An 18,118-nucleotide genomic window follows, 5' to 3' on the forward strand; every position below is an offset into this window, starting at 1 on the left:
CCCTAGTCTGTAATTTGTCACCTGAGTCTCTGTCTGGGACCTTGAACATTAGAAAATACCGTTTTTCCATCAGACCTTTCAATATCAGCTAACTAAAATAGAACTGACTTTGCAGGGACAAATTCTCCATCAGTTAAAACTTTTCCATTGATTTCTATGGGATGCAAGCATGATCATCTGAGAGCAAAATCTTACCTGACTTTGCAGAGACACTCTTTTGCTTGGAATGAACTTGCTCCTTAAAATGAAAAGAGCATTTAGTCTGAAGATGAAGATGGGTGCAATTCAAACTTAATGTGCTCAAAATACAAGAGCATAAGTTGCAAATGCTTCAAATACAAGTAGCTCTGAGTTGTTCTCTTCCTTCCGGTGCTGGCCGAGATCAGACTTCCAGGTTGTGTTACTCTGCAAAAATATGATTGTGTTAGTAGCAGCTGTGGCAGGCTAAAGACTACAAATCCCAGCTCTCTTTTGGTGTATGTTGGCAACTGTTGCAAGGTAAACAGAGAATACTGGAGTTCTAATGTAAGCAGACTTTTTAAAGAAATGGTTAACCCCCACCCCTGTTCTAATATTTTAAATACTTAACATTTTTGAGGAGTGTTTTAGCTTTCTTTGCCTCTGTGTCTCCTTTTTTTCTTCTTGCACAATTATCTTTTCACAAAACTTGGTGATGACTATTCTGATACGTGTTGGGCACAGTCCCATCTGCTAACCTTGTACTTTCTCCTCATTGGTATACATATCCAGGATAGAAAAACAGGTTTCTTATTAGCCTTTCAACCTATTGGATACTTTCAGTATGATTTACCGTGGGATTAGAGTTCTGTAAGACAGTTGTGTTTCTACTGGTTTTGTGGAAATAGGCAATATGGTAAAAGAGGGTGAGCTTACCCGTGCTCATGCTCATGGGGGGAGGACAGCATGAGTTCTGTGAGAATCCATGGAAAGATGCATGGTAAATCTAATCCTGACAAAATCTGCAGTTGCGTTTGGTACATTGTTAGAAACCAGGACTTACTATAAGGTTCACTTCCTTGTGGATTCTTGGTTGTCTGGTGGCTGAGCTTACATTGCAGTTGTGTACAATTTTTAACAATATGCATGTCAAATAGAATTTGTACCTCATTAGTTCTAGGTCTATTTTTTCATGGCTTATTGTTTGTAGATTAATTAGATAAATATATGCACTAACTAACGTTACTATTTTTGGACATTAATAAATATATGCATTGATTTTACTGATATAATAAATAAAAATAATGTTACTGATATAATTAATGTTACTAATATATGCATTAATTAATGTTACTGGTTTTGGACAGTTGATGGAAAGTTGCTGAAGAAGTTGAAAACCCCAGGGAATGTATGACCCTAAACTTCTGCCATTAGTTTGAAAGTATAAACAAAATGGCTACTTACCTGTTAAATGTCACTTAGTCTAGCACTGGTTCTACATAAAATTACAGAACGTTGTCTGTCTTTTAATTCCATATGACCTTGTCTATTATTCAGGCCATTGAGAGCAGTTTTATGGAAAAATCATGGAATCACAGAATCAAAGTATGGTTTGGGTTGGAAGGGACCTTTAAAGATCATCTAGTGCAACCTTCCTGTGAGGAACAGGGACATATTCAATTTGATCAGGTTGCTCAGAGCCCTGTCCAGCCTGACCTTGAATGTTTCCAGCGATGCAGCATCTACCACCTCTCTGGGCAACCTGTGCCAGTGTTTCACCTCCCTCATGGTAAAAAATGTCTTTGTTATGTCTAGTGTAAATCTACCCTCTTTTTGTTTAAAACCATCACCCCTTATCCTATCAAACCAGCCCCTACCAAAAGGTTTGTCCCCATCTTTCTTACAAGGCCTCTTTAAGTATTAAAAGGTCTCAATAAGGTCTCCTTGCAGCCTTTTCTTTTCCAGGCTGAACAACCCCAACTCTCTCATCCTGTCCTCACAGGAGAGGTGCTCCAGCCCTTGGATCATTTTTGTGGCCCTCCTCTGGACCCGCTCCAATGGGTCCATGTCCTTCTTGTGCTGAGGGCTCCAGAGCTGGACGCAGTGCTCCAGGTGGGGTCTCGTGGTGCAGAGGGGCAGAATCGCCTCCCTCGACCTGCTGGCCACGCTGCTTTTGATGTGGCCCAGGGTACGGGTGGCCTTCTGGGCTGTGAGAGCACATTGCTGGCTCATGTCCAGCTTTTCGTCTATCAGTACCCCCAAGTCCCTCTTGGCAGGGCTGCTCTCAATCCCTTCATCCCCCAGCCTGTATTGATACTGGTTGTTGCCCCAACCCAGGTGCAGGACCTTGCATTTGGCCCTGTTGAGCCTCATAAGATTCACATGGGCCCACTCCTCAAGCTTGTCCAGGTCCCTCCCCAGGCATAAAGTCAGCCTTGTCAAACAAAGTTACTATTCTTTTTGTGGAGATCATAAGCTAAATTGATTTACTAAAGTGTAGACAGGTGTGGTATGGTACTGAGTGCAGTACAGTATTTGTACAATTGTCGGGAAAATGGATCCTGGCCCACGTATGGTGTTTCTCTGTGCATCGTTAAAGCCTGTAGTAGTAATGATAGACACAACTTTGCCTGACTGATAGGGTTATAAAAATGTGGCTTGTTACTGTATGAAATTCTGATCTAGGAGAAAGAGGGCACTAAGTAAAATCCATATAACCTATATTAAATACATTAAACTTGTTAAATAACGGAATATAAAACAAACTCTAAATAGAAGATGATTATCCAATTCTGGATTTTTGTAGTTACTCTTGTAGGACTCTATCTTGGTTCATTGCTGTTCAATGTATTTGTCAGTGATCTGGAAAAAAGTGTAAAATCAGCACTGATAGAATTTGCAGATAGCACAGAGGTTTAGCAGTAAATAATGCACAAGTTGATTACAAAGGCTGGTCAGGATTCTCAATAGAATGCGCTTATTTCTCTAGCATGGATTTTAGCACATCCAACAGTATTGTATGTCTAGGAGCAAAGTAGTTTATTGTATAGGTAGTATGAGACTGTATCATACAAAGCAGAAAGGCTGAAAAGAGTTTTGGTTATTCTGGCAGACTTAAGTGTGTATTGTTGTGTACAGTGTTTGCAGCCATAAGATGGAATGTACTACCTGCATACAGAAGCAGGGGCATATTAATTGAGTTGTATCACCTTTTCCAATGAATTAGCTGAAGGCTACTATCTACAGTTCAGAAAGATGTTGAGAAATGTTTAAGGTAGCATTCCATGTTTGACGCATCTTTCGTATGAGGAGAGGCTGAGTGAGCTGAAACTGCATAGCCTGAAAAAGAGAAGGCTCGGAAATACCTGATGGGATAGAGTGATGAACCGGGAGCCAGTCTCTGCAGTGATTATCAGTGACAGAAGAGGAGACAATTGGCACAAAATGTAAACCATGAAATTCCACTGGAACATAAGAAAGAATGCTTTTGCTGGAAATGTGGCTGAACAGTATAGTAAGTTACTCAGAGAGGTTTTCTAGTTGCCATCCATGAAGACAGTCAAAACCTGACTGGACGTATTGCTGGGCAGCCTGCTGTAGCTGACCCTGTCTGAGGAGGGGGTTAGGCTAGATGATTTTGAGAAGTCCCTTCCAGCCTTAAGGATTCTGTGCTTCTGTGAGATTGTGCCTTACTTTGAAGACAAATAAAGGAATGATTCGAAACTTGGAAGACTTGGTTTCTTGCCTGTAGAATGTTAAACTTCATTTTTTTAATTCTCTCCGAGAGAGAATTAAGAGATTACTTGACCAGTCTGCTTATTCCTAGTTGGTAGAAAGGCCTGTAATAGATGGATCCTTTATCTTAAAAACAAACAAACAAACAAAAAAAAAACCAAAACAAAACAAAACCAAAAAACCCCAGTGAATTTTGGTACCTGCAAAGTTAAAGTAGGTGAATTCAGACTGTATTAAGTATCTGCATCTTACTTAATGGAGATAATTAACCTTTTGGACAAGGATTACCCAAGTATTTGTTCTAGGTTTTGTGTCACATGAAACTTAAGTCAACATTGGATGTCTTTCTCATCTGTTCCATAGCCCAAAGGGAGGTGATCGTTTAGAGGGTAAGAGCCTTTGGTCTGTTTTAGACAAGTTAGGTAGACTGTTGTAGCTGTAATGGTCCCTTATTGCCAGAAACCTGTGAACTTGTAAATAGGCTCCAAGATTCTGAGAACAACTGGTAAGGTAGAGGAGGAAACAGTGGTTTTAATTCTTTGAGCATGGGAAAGTGGATAGTCTTCATAAAATGCTGCTGTTCTTAGAGCTCTGAGTAGAACAGTTGTGATAAATGCACAGACAGTAGTTGTTCAGTATGCAGTTTACAGTTGGAACTGATCACAAAATGAGATTTCATGTAAAAGTTAAATGTTCCCATAGCAATCTTTTTAGTATTTTTTTTAAAGAAGGTGGTCTTGCAAAAGAGTGTCTGTAAGTACAAAAGCAGGAATTCCTACAAAATACGTGCTTACAGGTGTTGGTGATAAATTAGAAATAAATGGGCAAACTGCACATGCAGGTGTAGATAAAATTTCATAAATCAAACATGCAGTTGTGAATGAATAATCTTGAAATAAAGACCACTGAATTTACAATGAGCAAGTGAATACAGAATTTTGGAGGTAATGATTTGTACAGTCTGTATTAAGAAGTAATTAGCTGACCCTTTTTGAGGTGAGCTGACTGACTTTGATGGGCAAAAGAGAAACGTTTGTTAGCTAAATCTGCAAGAACTTTGCCATTTTGCTCGTAAATGCCTATTTGCTGTTACAATGGCAGTTACTGCTCTGAGATTTTTGCATTTGTTTAGCTAACAATTACTAAAATAAGGTATGCAACTTTATTATTTAGACTCTGGATTTTTTTTTTCTCAGTGTTCAGTGGGATGCTGGTCATGGAGAAAGAATCTGTCACAGATTGTCACATTGTTATTGCAGTCATGCTGCAATAGGATGTTTTTCAGAAGTCTGACATTAATATATGGTGAAAAATACTCTGAATTGGTATCTTTCTCCACAGTGGTTACTCCTTTCCACTCTTGCTGCCAAATTGGAGAAAGGGTAAAAATCCTGCCTCTTTTTGGTGACTAATTTTCTTTTCTTGAACTTATGCACAATGTTGTCCCTGTTTAGTCTTAGTACCTTTCTTTTAATACTGATAGGTTAAATGAAAGGAAAATCCATTGCTCCAACTTCATATTTAGCTGTTTAAATAGTAATCTTACACTTAACTGAAATCGAATTGTTAGAAACTGCCTTTAGTGCCTGTGAATGAACTGTGCTGAAAAGCCCAGTATTGATATTAGAAGTATGAAATTTACTGTAAATTGTTAAATTGCTGAACAGAGTTATCCAGAAGATGAAAATTATGTTTAGATTTGACTTTGTAAGAGGAATGGGGAGAAATTGCAAAGTCAAGCCAAATATTTATATAGAATACAGTATTTTTATTAGAATGAATTCATAAAAATATATATATAAATGGAGTGAAACAATTTCTATGTTTTTCTGGAGTTTGGAACAAATTACATACAGTTACTGTGATACAGCAGTGAAATACAGACCAATTTGAACATTTCAGGTGTCTCTGCTATTTGTAAGTGGAAACATATTGATAGCACCCAGTGCTGCAGTGGTTTAAGGTTCTGGGACTTGATCTGTGTATATTTTTAATTATCATGCAGTATTTGTTGAACTTCTTATAAGGGTACACCAATTAAGTTTAACTTAACAGAATTCACTAAGTTACTGCTACTTCACAAACAATGTTCATTGTCCCTACTGTTCTTAAATTAGCCACTCTTCCTTTTCTGATTTTTTTCAGCCTTTTAAAGATGAGAAAAGATCTGTCACCTTATCCATCTGCCTGCTAGCATAAGACCTCTCAACAGTTAATTTCTGCAGTCCTAGTTTTAGATGACTTGCACACATGTGGCCTTTCTCTTTGTTGAGAGTTTCACAAGAAATGGTGTTAACCCTGGCCACATTACCGACAGGGAAATGTTGTATTTTGCTTACCTTAAGAAAGTTTGTAGCCTTGATCCAACATGAACTATTTCCCACTGTTCTCCAAGATACTATGCTTTCCTGCTGTGTATTGTGGGCATACACTTCATTCCTACAACATCTTTCTATCTAATATTCATTACCAGGGTTTAGAATTCATATGTGTTCTCCTCTATTTAATTGTAGCATTAAAAGTGGAGAAAAAAGATCTCTCAATTTCTAGCTCGCTGGTTCCTCAGCTTTAAAACAGATGAGGAAGTTGTGCTTTACTTCTGTTAACTGAAGTGAAATTAAAAGCAATTAGAGCAGAAGCTTCTTACACAGTCTGTCCTCCAAAAATACTTTGTTTGGTGAAGTGTTAGAACTAGGTTTTTTTCCAGTGACAATACTGTAAAGAATATACGTTGTTTATGACATGTTGTGATGTATTTTTATTGAACAAGTTGTTACTGAAGTGGGATGAAAGGAATGTTGCTAATTATGCCTACAGTTAAGAAAGCAGTGCTTTTTAATTGCTGAAAACTTGATGAAGATTGCTGATGTAGCCTCTTCTATCACTCGTTGAAGGATTATGGAGAAGACAGAACCAGACTCTCCTCAGAGGTGTATAGCAAAAGCACAAAAATAATCGTCACAGGTTATGTAAGTGAAATTGTGATGGGATTTAAGGGAAAGAAAACTCACCATGAGAGTGATTAAAAATCACCATAATTGGAGATTTTTGTAACTCACTTGGCTAAGAACTGGGGAAACCCGATAAAGCTTTGGAGTTACCACAGCTTTAAATGATGGGTTTGGCTCTTTAGCCTCCCTTTCCTGGTGTTGAGTGTCTTCTACTCTGTATATTTTTCAGAACTAAAGATTATCTGTTGTCCTTTGCTAGCACATAGAACTCTTCTGTGGTGAGTGTTCTGCAACCTTATCATTCATTGCTTTTCCCATCTTAGATTCTGAAAGTTAAATTAAACAGAATGGTTTATGCAGAATAGAAAACAACATTTTCTGTGGAAATCTAGAGGAAGGGGTACTTGGCAGTTCAGCAAGTAACGATTGATGAGCTAGGTATTTAAAAACCTGCTGAATACTTACTGTGGAAATTCATGTGTGCCACAAAAAAATGCATTTGAAGTGCTTCAGAGCAGATGAAAGCATGTTGGCAAAGTTCAAAAAGGTGTCTGTCTTTACCTGTATATTAAACATTCCTATGGACTGTGTCTTTAATTTTTTTCTTTCATGACATATGCTGGTAAAACTCGATCTTCGTGAGTCTTCATGTGTCCATATTTAGAGCCCATGTATGCATGCTCACTTGTATTAGAGTATGTGCGATAAGATAGGAAAAAAGCAAGTGGTATAGAGACTTTATCAGGACAGGCTTGTGACTGTGTGTATTGCCACACTGCTAAATCTGCTGGAAGTTTTCAAAAGTAAAAAGGAAAATTTCCATGTAGCAAGACAAAATTTAGGTTCTCTAAATGCCACATTTTAGGGCTTTTTCAAGAAGTTTGGAAGGCTTTTGTTTTTTCCTGAGTTACTTTATTGGAATTTTGTTTTCATTCTTTCTCATCAAGCCTAGATTCCTATTGCCAAGAATCCTAATGCACAGGACTTTGAGGGAGGGGGAAGGTGTAAGTATCTAGAAAGCTGAAAAAATGCCTGCTTCTAAAAACTCCACTCTGCAAAACATAGGCACAGACTTGCAGCTGGAACTGTCAGGACTGAAAACAAGTGCTTGATATCTTACACCATGGTTTTAGATTTTTATAGTCCAGATGGATTTCAAGATCCTGGGTCTGAAATCTGTCAATGATTAAGGAATATGTAACTTGGACACTATAACTTGAGGGGGGGAGAGAAACCTTTCTTTGAAAGGCAGCTTTGAAAACAATGTAATTCGAAGTAGATGCTATTTAAAGTAAATTCTGAGATTTAGAAATGTAATAGTAATGGATAAACATTGCAATAAACGTCATTTTATAGGATAAGACAATTTGCAGTTGTATATTTTTCGGTTTTGTTGTGGCGTAATGGTTGTTCTTTTAAAGCAGTGTGCTTGGCAAGAGGGATTTGTAGCTTCCTCGCTTTTCTTTAAAAAAAAAAAAGTCAAAAGTAAGGTAGTGAAAGCAGATGCATCAGTGGAGTAAACTTACATTTATTTATCATACCTTTTATCACCACCTATGGGTATAAACAATTTTAACTTTTTAGGGTCTTTTTCTCCCTTTTCCTTGAACTCCTACATCACTTCTCAATTTTTCTCTTGAACTGCCTAATTTTTCTTATGCTCAGTAGAGTGTTCTTTCTTTCCTGACATCATCTTCTCCAGTTACAAGATTTAACTGAGTCTGTTTTGGTGTCATCTAATCTGGTCTTTTCCCATTCCAAACCCATTTTTTCCCTCCTGTACTTCTACCTCGTTTTCCTTTTTTAGAAGAACTGAAATCCTCTCTTCTCTGTCCTTTCTCTCAGACATTCACAACCTTTATTTTGTTGTAGAATATTTTCATCCCCAGACCTCGGCACTGAGGGATTTTCAGTTCTTTATCACTCTCATCTATCCACTTGTATAAGTTACAGTGACTTACAGCTTTTGTCATCTCAGAAAAGTTGAGACTACTTCTGGGTTTTGTCTATGCTGCCCTTACTGAAGGGCCAGTAAGATCAGTGAAGCTAAAGAGCGGGCAAAAATACTTGCTTCTGTGATGTGGACTATGTATAGATGAAATTAATGTAGTTTTCACTTCAAAGTGTCTGGAAGAGTGGAGGAAGAGTAGATGTGGTGTCACAGAACCATGAACTGTGGCACGAACTTTGGAGTTCAGTGATCTGTGGCTTGCTAAAGAATGTGGAAGTGAGGCAGAAGATTTCTTGATTTTTCTTTTAGGTTTTTGTAGGCTTTTCAACTTGATAAGAGCATTATTTGTGCTCCACAATCCCAGAGTGAAGTGTGTGAATATTGTTACCTTTTTTTCATTCCATGGACATATTTAAAATGTAGCTGTCTGTTGTGCATTACCTGAAGGGTTGCTCTTCATATTTTTTTCTCTGGCATACTGCATATTCTTGGAAATCTCACCAAAAATCTATGCCATCTCTTTTCATGGATGCACTGCGAAGCTCAAGGAAATACATATTAAGTGTAATTAAAATGCAAACTTAAAACCACTGCATTTGCAAGTGCTATAGTAAGATACAAGCACTGTTTGCTTCAGAACTGTGCTTGCTCTCCTGGTATAGAGTAACACAGTCTTCAGCAGCTTCTTCAGAAAGCAATTCTCATGCTTCCAGTTGACGTTCCAAGTTCTTGAGCACCCAGATGGTAAAAGGTATTGAACATTCTTTGTCTGGCTCAAACCCTTAATCCCTATAAAATAAAGAGCAATTGTATAGAAATTGAATGCCATCTGTTTCTATTTCTGTATGTTGGCGAGTTTTGGCAAAGAGGGCCTGTACCAGTGCATGGGTATTCCTTGATGTGTGTGCATCAGGATAAACTTAACAAAATTAAGCTGTAAAATAGGCAGACTTCACTGCATGTGTTCCACAATTAAATACTTGTCCAACATTCTAGTGAAACAGTACCACATCCTGTTGCTTCTGTATTGTATTTCATGTTTTAGTTTGTCTTAATCCAAATGATACTTTTAGGAATTATTGGACTATGTAATCATAGTTCCTAAGGCTACCTTGATATCCCAGGGAACTTCAGACTGCACTTTTGTTCTTGCAGAAAATACAGCTATCCTTACTTGAGAGAGACATTTTTATAATCTATATACTGTTAAAGAAATTTGATGGAATTTAGATTTGACTAACCAGAGAGGTAAGTTTGTGATCCTCTTACCTGTTCTAGGTTATATGTCTCCACACCCGTCTCCACTGGGAGCACCAGAGCATGTGTCCAGTCCAATGTCTGGAGGAGGTCCAACTCCACCCCAGATGACTCCCAGCCAGCCAGGAGCCATTATACCAGGAGACCCACAAGTTATGAATCAACCTAACAGAGGTCCTTCCCCCTTCAGCCCTGTACAGCTGCATCAGCTGCGGGCTCAGATTCTAGCATACAAAATGTTAGCTAGAGGTCAGCCTTTACCAGAAAACCTCCAGCTTGCTGTTCAGGGCAAGAGGACCCTGCCTGGCATTCAACAGCAGCAGCCTCCCAGTGCCTTCAACAGACAGTCTGGTAAGTGAATCTAGGCTTTGTCTCATCGCACAGGTGATTCTTGAAGTTCTACCTGTGGAAAATTAAGAAATGGATGCTGTGCAGAGCTATAATTTGGGACTGTATTCTGGCATCTAAGTGAACAGCAGTCTTTGGTTTTAAGCTTGAGCAAGTGCATAAAACATACCTGTTATAAATAGGATATTGTCAAAACTGAAATAAATGTGATCTTGCTGCACAGTACTGTGTCCGTCCTGATTATGCTTGGCATTTTTTGAATGTTAATCGTACTTACTGATCACAATTTTGCTGTTTTTCTTAGAGTGCATTTTCAGTCCTGTGGCTATGCAGAAAACTAGATAAAAAAATCTGGAGCAAGTTGACTGGTAATTTAGGTTGTTAAAAGTAAAACAAACCATGTATAGTGTGTGGTCAAGTGAAAAACATAAGGAAAAGAAAATGTTCTTTTTTTTTTCTCCTAATGATAATAGATGTTACAGCACAGTAAGCAAGCACATTTTGGTCCTAAGAAAACTGTGTTACATTAAACGCCCTGCACCTGTTAGCTTCCGAACAGTTCCATTACTGAGTTTGTATTAGAAATTGAGGGTTAAAAGGATAACATTTTCATTTTAGTAGTTATTTTAATAATTTCACTGGTCGCTTCATTTCAGTGATATGGCTTTGCTACTGAGTAAGGTTTTTTTTAGGAGATGTGATTTTAATATGCTTCATTACATATCTTTTTTCACAATAAAATCTGCTTTAAATCCATATTTAATGAAGAAAAATATTACTTGCCTGAATAGACTAGCACGCTAGAAAGCAGAATGATTTCTGAATACTTGGAAATGCTTTATACCTTAGGGAATACTTTATACCTTAGTAAGTTTCTTTCCTCTGTCAAATTGCAGGTATTGGGTTACACGCAATGAGCGGTGGTGCAGCTGGACCAGGGCCTACTCCAGGGATGCCTGGACATACAGCTGCCATTACCCCTAAAACTTGGACTGAAGGTACAGCAGAATATAATGCAAATTTTATGTCATGTATAGAGTTATGGTTAAGCAGTGTGGGTAGATTTTGGGGAAAAGATGCAGGTGGAAAAAAAAGGGAAGATAAGAAGGCATGCAGAGAAATAGTATAACCTTTACTGTGCCTAGGACGTGAATCAAGGAGAGTCCAGCCATTTATTCATCCATGAATGACTTGACCACGTGAAATTACTGCAATTGTTAGGCAGCCTGAACGTGAAGCATCTTTTTACAATCCAAATGAAATATGTAAGCTGCCTGAGGAACACCCATAAAATCTACTTAATAAGTAATGTTCTGAGCATCCTTAATTGCAGCAAGCTTGTCTTTCAACTAGTCTTGGCTACCATAAACAAAAGTTTTCAAACTGTGGTAGAATTAGGCTGCTTTTTTATTTTTTTTTTCTAATTGGATTGCTTTGAAAGTTCAGTGTAGTCTTTGAGACCTAATGAACAGTGTAACTTTTTTCCCCCTGTGTGATAATCAGCTTTTCAATAAATCATTCAGATTTGGCTTTACAGGCTTATTTTATTGTTTGAAAATAAAGTGGAAGAAGGTTTATATTTAAAAGAATTAGAAATCCCCTAGCATTATATATTGTTTGAAGTTTTGGGGGCTTTTTAAGAGAGATTTAAAAATAAATACAATATTGTAGGCTTGCGAATAGCATGGGCTTGTCATACAGTAGAAATGTTATGCTATTTTGTTGCTTGTGAGTAAATCTGGGGACAGTGATGACTCTGTGGTAGTGGATGTCATAAAAATTCTCTGTCATTAGTCAACTACTTAGGGCAACATAAAAAGAAAATGAAATACTAGTATGCAATCAGATGTAGAATTGCTTTTCTTGGAATGCTCCCAGCAAACACTTACAATTTGAGTAGGATAATAAAGAGGGGGAAAAGTGTTTCTTAAGAGGTTGTATGTATGAGTTTACCAGGCACAGTGCCTTCTATCTCAAATGCTGCTACTAAAAAATGCTAGCAGGTGTGCAGAATTGCTAGATGGATAGCTTTATATGCATAATCCAGTATGTCATAATAATGTGACTGTCCTGTTTAACTATAAGCTGCTTGCTGTTTTTCTTTTGTCATTGCTGGTTTGGGGGTTTTTTTAAGAAAAAATTTGCCTGTCCTTGCTGTGTCTGTTTGGAGGTTTTATTTGATGTATTTTTAAAGATTGTGCTTACTTCTTTAAATTTATTTTTCATTCATTAGGCAGTTGTTTGTGGTAGTGTTTGTTTCACGGTTCAATTTGCATGATACCCTGAAAACTTAGACTATGCAGAGGCTTTTGGTGGGCTTGCTTGCTTTCCTTATTTTTTATAAGCTGAAATGCAGTGTTGCTAAATACAGAATCTACAGCTTGTGCTCAAGTTCCTTTTCTGGAGTTTGATGCAGATGTGTGAATGACAAATGGTGATCTCTGAATGAATCTTTTCATCTAGATTTTAGGATGTTGGGTTTGAATTAAGGTTGATTACAAGATTGCAGGTGTATTTTGTAGTTGTTTTTTCTTAGCATTAAATTACTATGACTCCTCAGGCAATTAATTGACATCTTTATTGCTACAATGTCTGTTGTCAGTGACAATTTTTGAACATCTGATTGCATGGGTGACTTGTCATAATGGCATACTGAAATCTATGACCCTTAGTGTCTATAAATGGCAGGTACTATTTTAATGTTAACTGAGGTGTTAATTTTCAAGACAATTAGAATGCTGTAAGATAAAATAGTAGTGAAATAACTGGTATTTGAAATACTTAAGTACAATTAATAGATCGTAATGAAAAGGCTAGCTATATATGACAGATACTTCTAGGTACAGCTGTAGAAATTTTAATATGGCTATCTAGTTCTGATAGAGCTCTAAAAGCAGACCTGCTTGTGCTTGTTGTCGGATTGTGATTATAGATGCCGCCTTCTAAGTGATGCAAGGATAGTGAAAAAGAGGCAGAATTAGGTCCTACACTTGCACGAAATCAGTCCTACAGCTGTTTTACTTCTTCCAACACTATAATTAAAAGTTAGTGGGACTGGGAAAAGGAATGGCATTCATCATAAAGTTCCAAGTGTTATGTTTTTCCTTGGACCATTTCCTGCAATGTACAGTATACTTGCATTTTAGTATGTTTTTTTTAAATATGGAGTGTGGTCTATCTCAGTATACTTCTTCTGGTAATTTTGAATGTTTACCTTAGCTTTATGTTCTGTCTTCAGAAACTGTCTTGTTTTTCTTCCTGTGTTCCATATTATTCATGTTATGACTAAGTACATTCTACAATTCAGGCCAAGCCCCAGATATGAGCGTCTCCAACACGCAGCAAAAGCTTCCTGCGCCACCCCCTAGTGGGAGGCCTTCTCCTGCCCCCCCTGCTGCCCAGCCTGCTGCCGCCATGCCTGGACCTTCTGTACCACAGCCTCCACCTGGACAGCCTTCACCCGTTGTTCAGCTGCAGCAAAAGCAGAATCGCATCAGCCCTATCCAGAAGCCACAAGGATTGGATCCTGTTGAAATACTTCAAGAACGTGAATATAGGTAAAAGTGAATAGCAAGATTCAAATGCATATGCAAACTGTTGTTTTTCACTTTCTCAACTTAAACTCCTTGCAATCAGCTACTATAGTGACAGTAGTATAAACTGAGTTTCCAGAGAGAGACCATGTCAAAGAGAAGTACGGAAACGTCAAACCAAGCAATGATTTAATTCTACCCCAAGTTATGAACTAGTAAACCGTACTGACAGTGTAATTGCAAACCAGGTAAGTTTAAAATAGGCTCAAGGAGTCTGCTGGGGTACTGTATCGCTTGGATGCTGCAAACACTGAAAGTTAGGCAGTAAAAATCCATGTAGTCTACAGAAAAACCAATTCAGTGCAGAGAGTTTTCAGAATTATAAACAAAAGGGAAGTTACAAGAGAACAGTGGAGGTCAAAAGGCTGATGTTAGTGGTCACAGCAAACCCAAATTTTATTAGTGATGATGGGGTTGGCTGGACTACCAAAAAGTAGAGAGAATATTGAGGAGGTCACAGGCAAGATTAAAAAAAAAGGTTACCAGGAAACATGATCTTTAAAAGTTGCCTCCTGAGTGCCCTAATTAGATGGTTAATTATATTCATTACAAAGTATAGAGGTTTACATTTCTTATGGAGTTAGAAAGAGACTTCTTCCCTCTTCCTATCAACAAGGCTATTAAACAATTGACCTTGAGAACCTGCTGAGCAGAAGGATCTTGGCCTGCACCTAAAATACGTTCCTGATCATTATCAGAGGAAAGAAAATGTGCTTTGCGTATTTGCTTGTTTTGGACTGATGATGCATCTTCCAATTACTATAACAATGAGTTTGCAGGGGAAGGTCGCCAAAAGGGGTGGTGATCTCACTGAAGACTGGTTCAATGACTTTTGCTTTATGAAGGTAAAACATGATAAAGAGTTTCAGGATGTGGTGCCATGTCCAAAATCCAGGCCTTGATCCCAGAAAAGCTTACTTTTTACATAAGATAATGCTTAAGTAATTTGTTGGCATGCTGATGTGGTCATACTATCAGTCTTGCCATTTTTACCTTAGGACTGAATGGCCATAGCTGTTTCAGTGTGAGCAATCACCATTTTCTAACATCTTTTTCAGAAAGCTTGTAGAACACACCATATACTGTTTCACAGTTGCTCCAGGTGAAGAATGGTAGCACTAACCTGAGCCAAGAATCATGTGGCCAGTATAATGTAACCTTTTCTGCATCAGTTAGCCTCAAATTGTTACTCCTGTCTTTACAGACCTGCTCCATTGCACTATTTGTGCCAAACTATTATGTCTTAGTATGCCTAAGTGGAGAAAAGTGAGGAGTGACAGAAAATAGTGATGTTGCATTTACTAATGGGGAGAACCAGTTGCAGATACAGCATATCCATTAGGTTCTAAATACCCTGATCTTCTTGGCAGAGTGAGGTGGAAGTTTGATAGGGATTCCGTAGCAGAAGCTTTTATTTTTTAATTTTTATGGTAGCACATATATAATTATCCAAGCTTTCTTAATGTGTAACACTGCTGGAATTTGGTTGTGCATACCAGAATGCTTAGAACTTCTGGAATTCTTTTCATTATTTAAAACAAAAGCTTTGAAAACAGTTTAACAGCTTTTGTGCTTTGGGTGGTGCTAGACTTAACTCCAGTGTAGGCAAGTTTAGTACAGAAACATGTATTCACACTTTCTTCATAAAAAGGGAGCAGAAAAAAACCAATGTAAACATTTGTATCCTGAAACCAGTGAAGTTAGCAAAGCTATGAAACAGTTGTATTTGAGATCTCTCAGTAGTTAACTTTTTTAATAAAGGGGCATTGAACTTTGAAATGCTTAGAAAACTGTTTGAATGACTCATTGTCATGAAAAGACAGAATTATCATATAGTATTTTAGGGATTTTTATTTCAAACATACAGATAGACCCAAAAGGTAAAATATTAGTATATTGCCTTATTGTGAAAAGCATGAGCTTTGAATCTGATTAAGTTAGGAATTCTTGAAAATTACGGATTAGGTTTACTCAGTGATTGTGCTAGTTTTGGCTGCACTAGAGTTAATTTTCTTCGTAGTAGCTGGTGTGGGGCTGTGTTCTGGATTTGTGCTGCAAACAGTGTTGATAACACAGGGATGTTTTCGTTACTGCTGAGCAGGGCTTACACAGATCAAGGCCTTTTCTGCTCCTTACAATCCCCACCAGCGAGGAGGCTGGGGGGGCACGAAAAGTTGGGAGGGAAAACAGCCGGGACAGCTGACCCCAACTGACCAAAGGGATATTGCAGACCATGTGACATCATCATGCTCAGCATTAAAATTGGGGGGAAAGTTGGTGGGGGCCCATTGCTCCTGGACTGGCTGGGCATTGATCACTTGGTGGTGAGCAATTGGTTTCATTTGCATTGCTTGTCTTTCTTGCACTTTATTTTCCTCTCTCTTTGTTTTTTTTCCTCTGTATTTTCCTTACAATTTTTAATACTTATTACTTGGTTTTAATTATTAAACTGTTTCTGTCTCAACCAATGCATTTCTCACTTCTACCCTTCTGATTCTGCCCCCCATCCCATGGCGGGGTGGGGGGATAGGAGAGTGAGGAGGGAAATGAGTGAGCATCTGCACTGCGCTTAGTTGCTGTCTGGGGTTAAACCACAACGGTGACCTTGAGTATAGTGTTTCTGGGCTAAAGGTGCGAAGTGTGCTGCTGGGGAGGCAGTCATTTTGTGCTAATTCATGAGCTACCTGATAAAAATTGCTGAGGTGTTTGGCCATTTCTCTTGTTGTATACACTCCTCTCAAGTGCGTAAAGCTGACTTCGGGGGAGAATACATGTTGGTGCATACACATTTCCATTTCTTAATGGATGATCTACATGTATTTATGTGTTGAAACGTGTCTTACACACCAAACAATATTGTAAATGCGCAATACTTTAGTGTTTGCTGTCACAGAGTTACATCTTTTTTTTTCCAGTGATAGCAATTCTGTTTTCCTTTCCTTGTTACTAGGAAGTTACATAATTTGTTTCATCAAACGATTCATCAAATAGGCATTTAGAAGTACAGTATAGTGTTCCTACTCATTAACCACGTGTTAAATAGGCCAGTACAGATGGAGAAGCAGTAATGCACCTATTAACATATTGCGGGATCTGGAAAAGCTTTGAATCTAATGAAACATCAGCAGACTGCTTTTTCTCCCTCAAAAGCCTTGATCTGATTATAAAAAAGGCTCCAGCGTATATTAACAGAGAGAAAGAAAATGGAGAGTTAATATTGCTGTCAAATTCACATATTTGTGCTGAGAAGCTATTTGCAGCAGATGTTGATTTGAGATGAGATTATATGATAATTGTTGTTAATCTCTGTGTGACTAAAGGTGGATACAAAGAAATTTAGATATTTAAAGTTCGTATACGAAGTTTAAATTACTCATATGTGGAGAGCTGTTAAACTTGTTGCATTCCTCGAAATCTGGCCAGAATGAAAAATTCATACTGTACTTCTATAAAACTCTCACTAATGCTTTCTTCAAAATAAAGTGCTGCTTTTTAATCTCACCGAATAGATCTCTTAAAGCTAATAACACGTGTAATTTAAAGTTGTTCTATGATGTGAAAGGGCTTTTTTCCACCTTCTCATGGCTAACTAAAAAAATACACTTGCTAGTGTCCTGTAGGTTGTGGTTTCTTTCTGTTATCTGCAAACTCTCTTCTTAGGTATCTTCATGGCTTACTGCATGGCATCCATGCCAGACAGGTTTGAATGTGCAAGCATAACCTCTGCTGTTGACCCCACTTAATGAGGAGGAGGTGTGCATCACTTGTTTTGCAAAGAGATCTCTCTATAGACACAGTAGCCACTTTATGCATGGATGAAGACAAATTGCTGAACTGCAAAAATTAATTAAATATATTGTTTAAATGGTGAGATTATATACTTCAAGTGCTTGTAAAAAGCATCTAGGACACTTTTTTCTTTGGATTCTGTGTACCTAATAGCTATCAGTATTTTTCCATGGAGACAGCAGTAGTCCAACAAACCGCAGTCATTCTCTTTTGAAGACTAGAAGGTGGCTGTGGTGAGAAACACCTGAAGTAGTTGTTGCATTCATTTGAGTCGGGACATCTGTCATGAAATTCTTTTAAAAATCCTACTGACAACTCAAGAAAATACTTCTACTGTCTAGGGTACAACTTCTGTTAGTACCCTAGACAATATAATTAATACTTCTAGGAAAGTCTGAAATAAAACTTCACAATAGGTTCCTTTTTTTTTATTTTATATATAGCCCACCTGGCTGCCATTTTTCATTATTCTTCCATATGTGTGCTGTAGATTTTCATTAGTATTTAAACTTTTTTGACCCAGACTTTATTTTAAT

The 18,118-nt window shown here is 37.9% G+C and overlaps 1 protein-coding gene across 3 annotated transcripts in view; it reads left to right on the forward strand.

Annotated features, from left to right (window-relative positions):
• SMARCA2 (SWI/SNF related, matrix associated, actin dependent regulator of chromatin, subfamily a, member 2) overlaps positions 1 to 18,118 on the forward strand; it is a 120,245-nt gene that overhangs the window by 17,241 nt on the left and 84,886 nt on the right. For all 3 annotated transcript variants that reach the window (XM_035896948.1, XM_009641498.2, XM_035896949.1), the window contains exons 4-6: positions 9,874 to 10,203; positions 11,097 to 11,198; positions 13,508 to 13,757. In XM_035896948.1, the coding sequence (XP_035752841.1) occupies positions 9,874 to 10,203; positions 11,097 to 11,198; positions 13,508 to 13,757 (682 nt within the window). The remainder of the gene's footprint in view (positions 1 to 9,873; positions 10,204 to 11,096; positions 11,199 to 13,507; positions 13,758 to 18,118) is intronic.

This window comes from Egretta garzetta, unplaced genomic scaffold, assembly GCF_000687185.1.
Source record: "Egretta garzetta isolate BGI_Z169 unplaced genomic scaffold, ASM68718v1 scaffold596, whole genome shotgun sequence".
NCBI classification, from domain to species: Eukaryota; Metazoa; Chordata; class Aves; order Pelecaniformes; family Ardeidae; genus Egretta; species Egretta garzetta.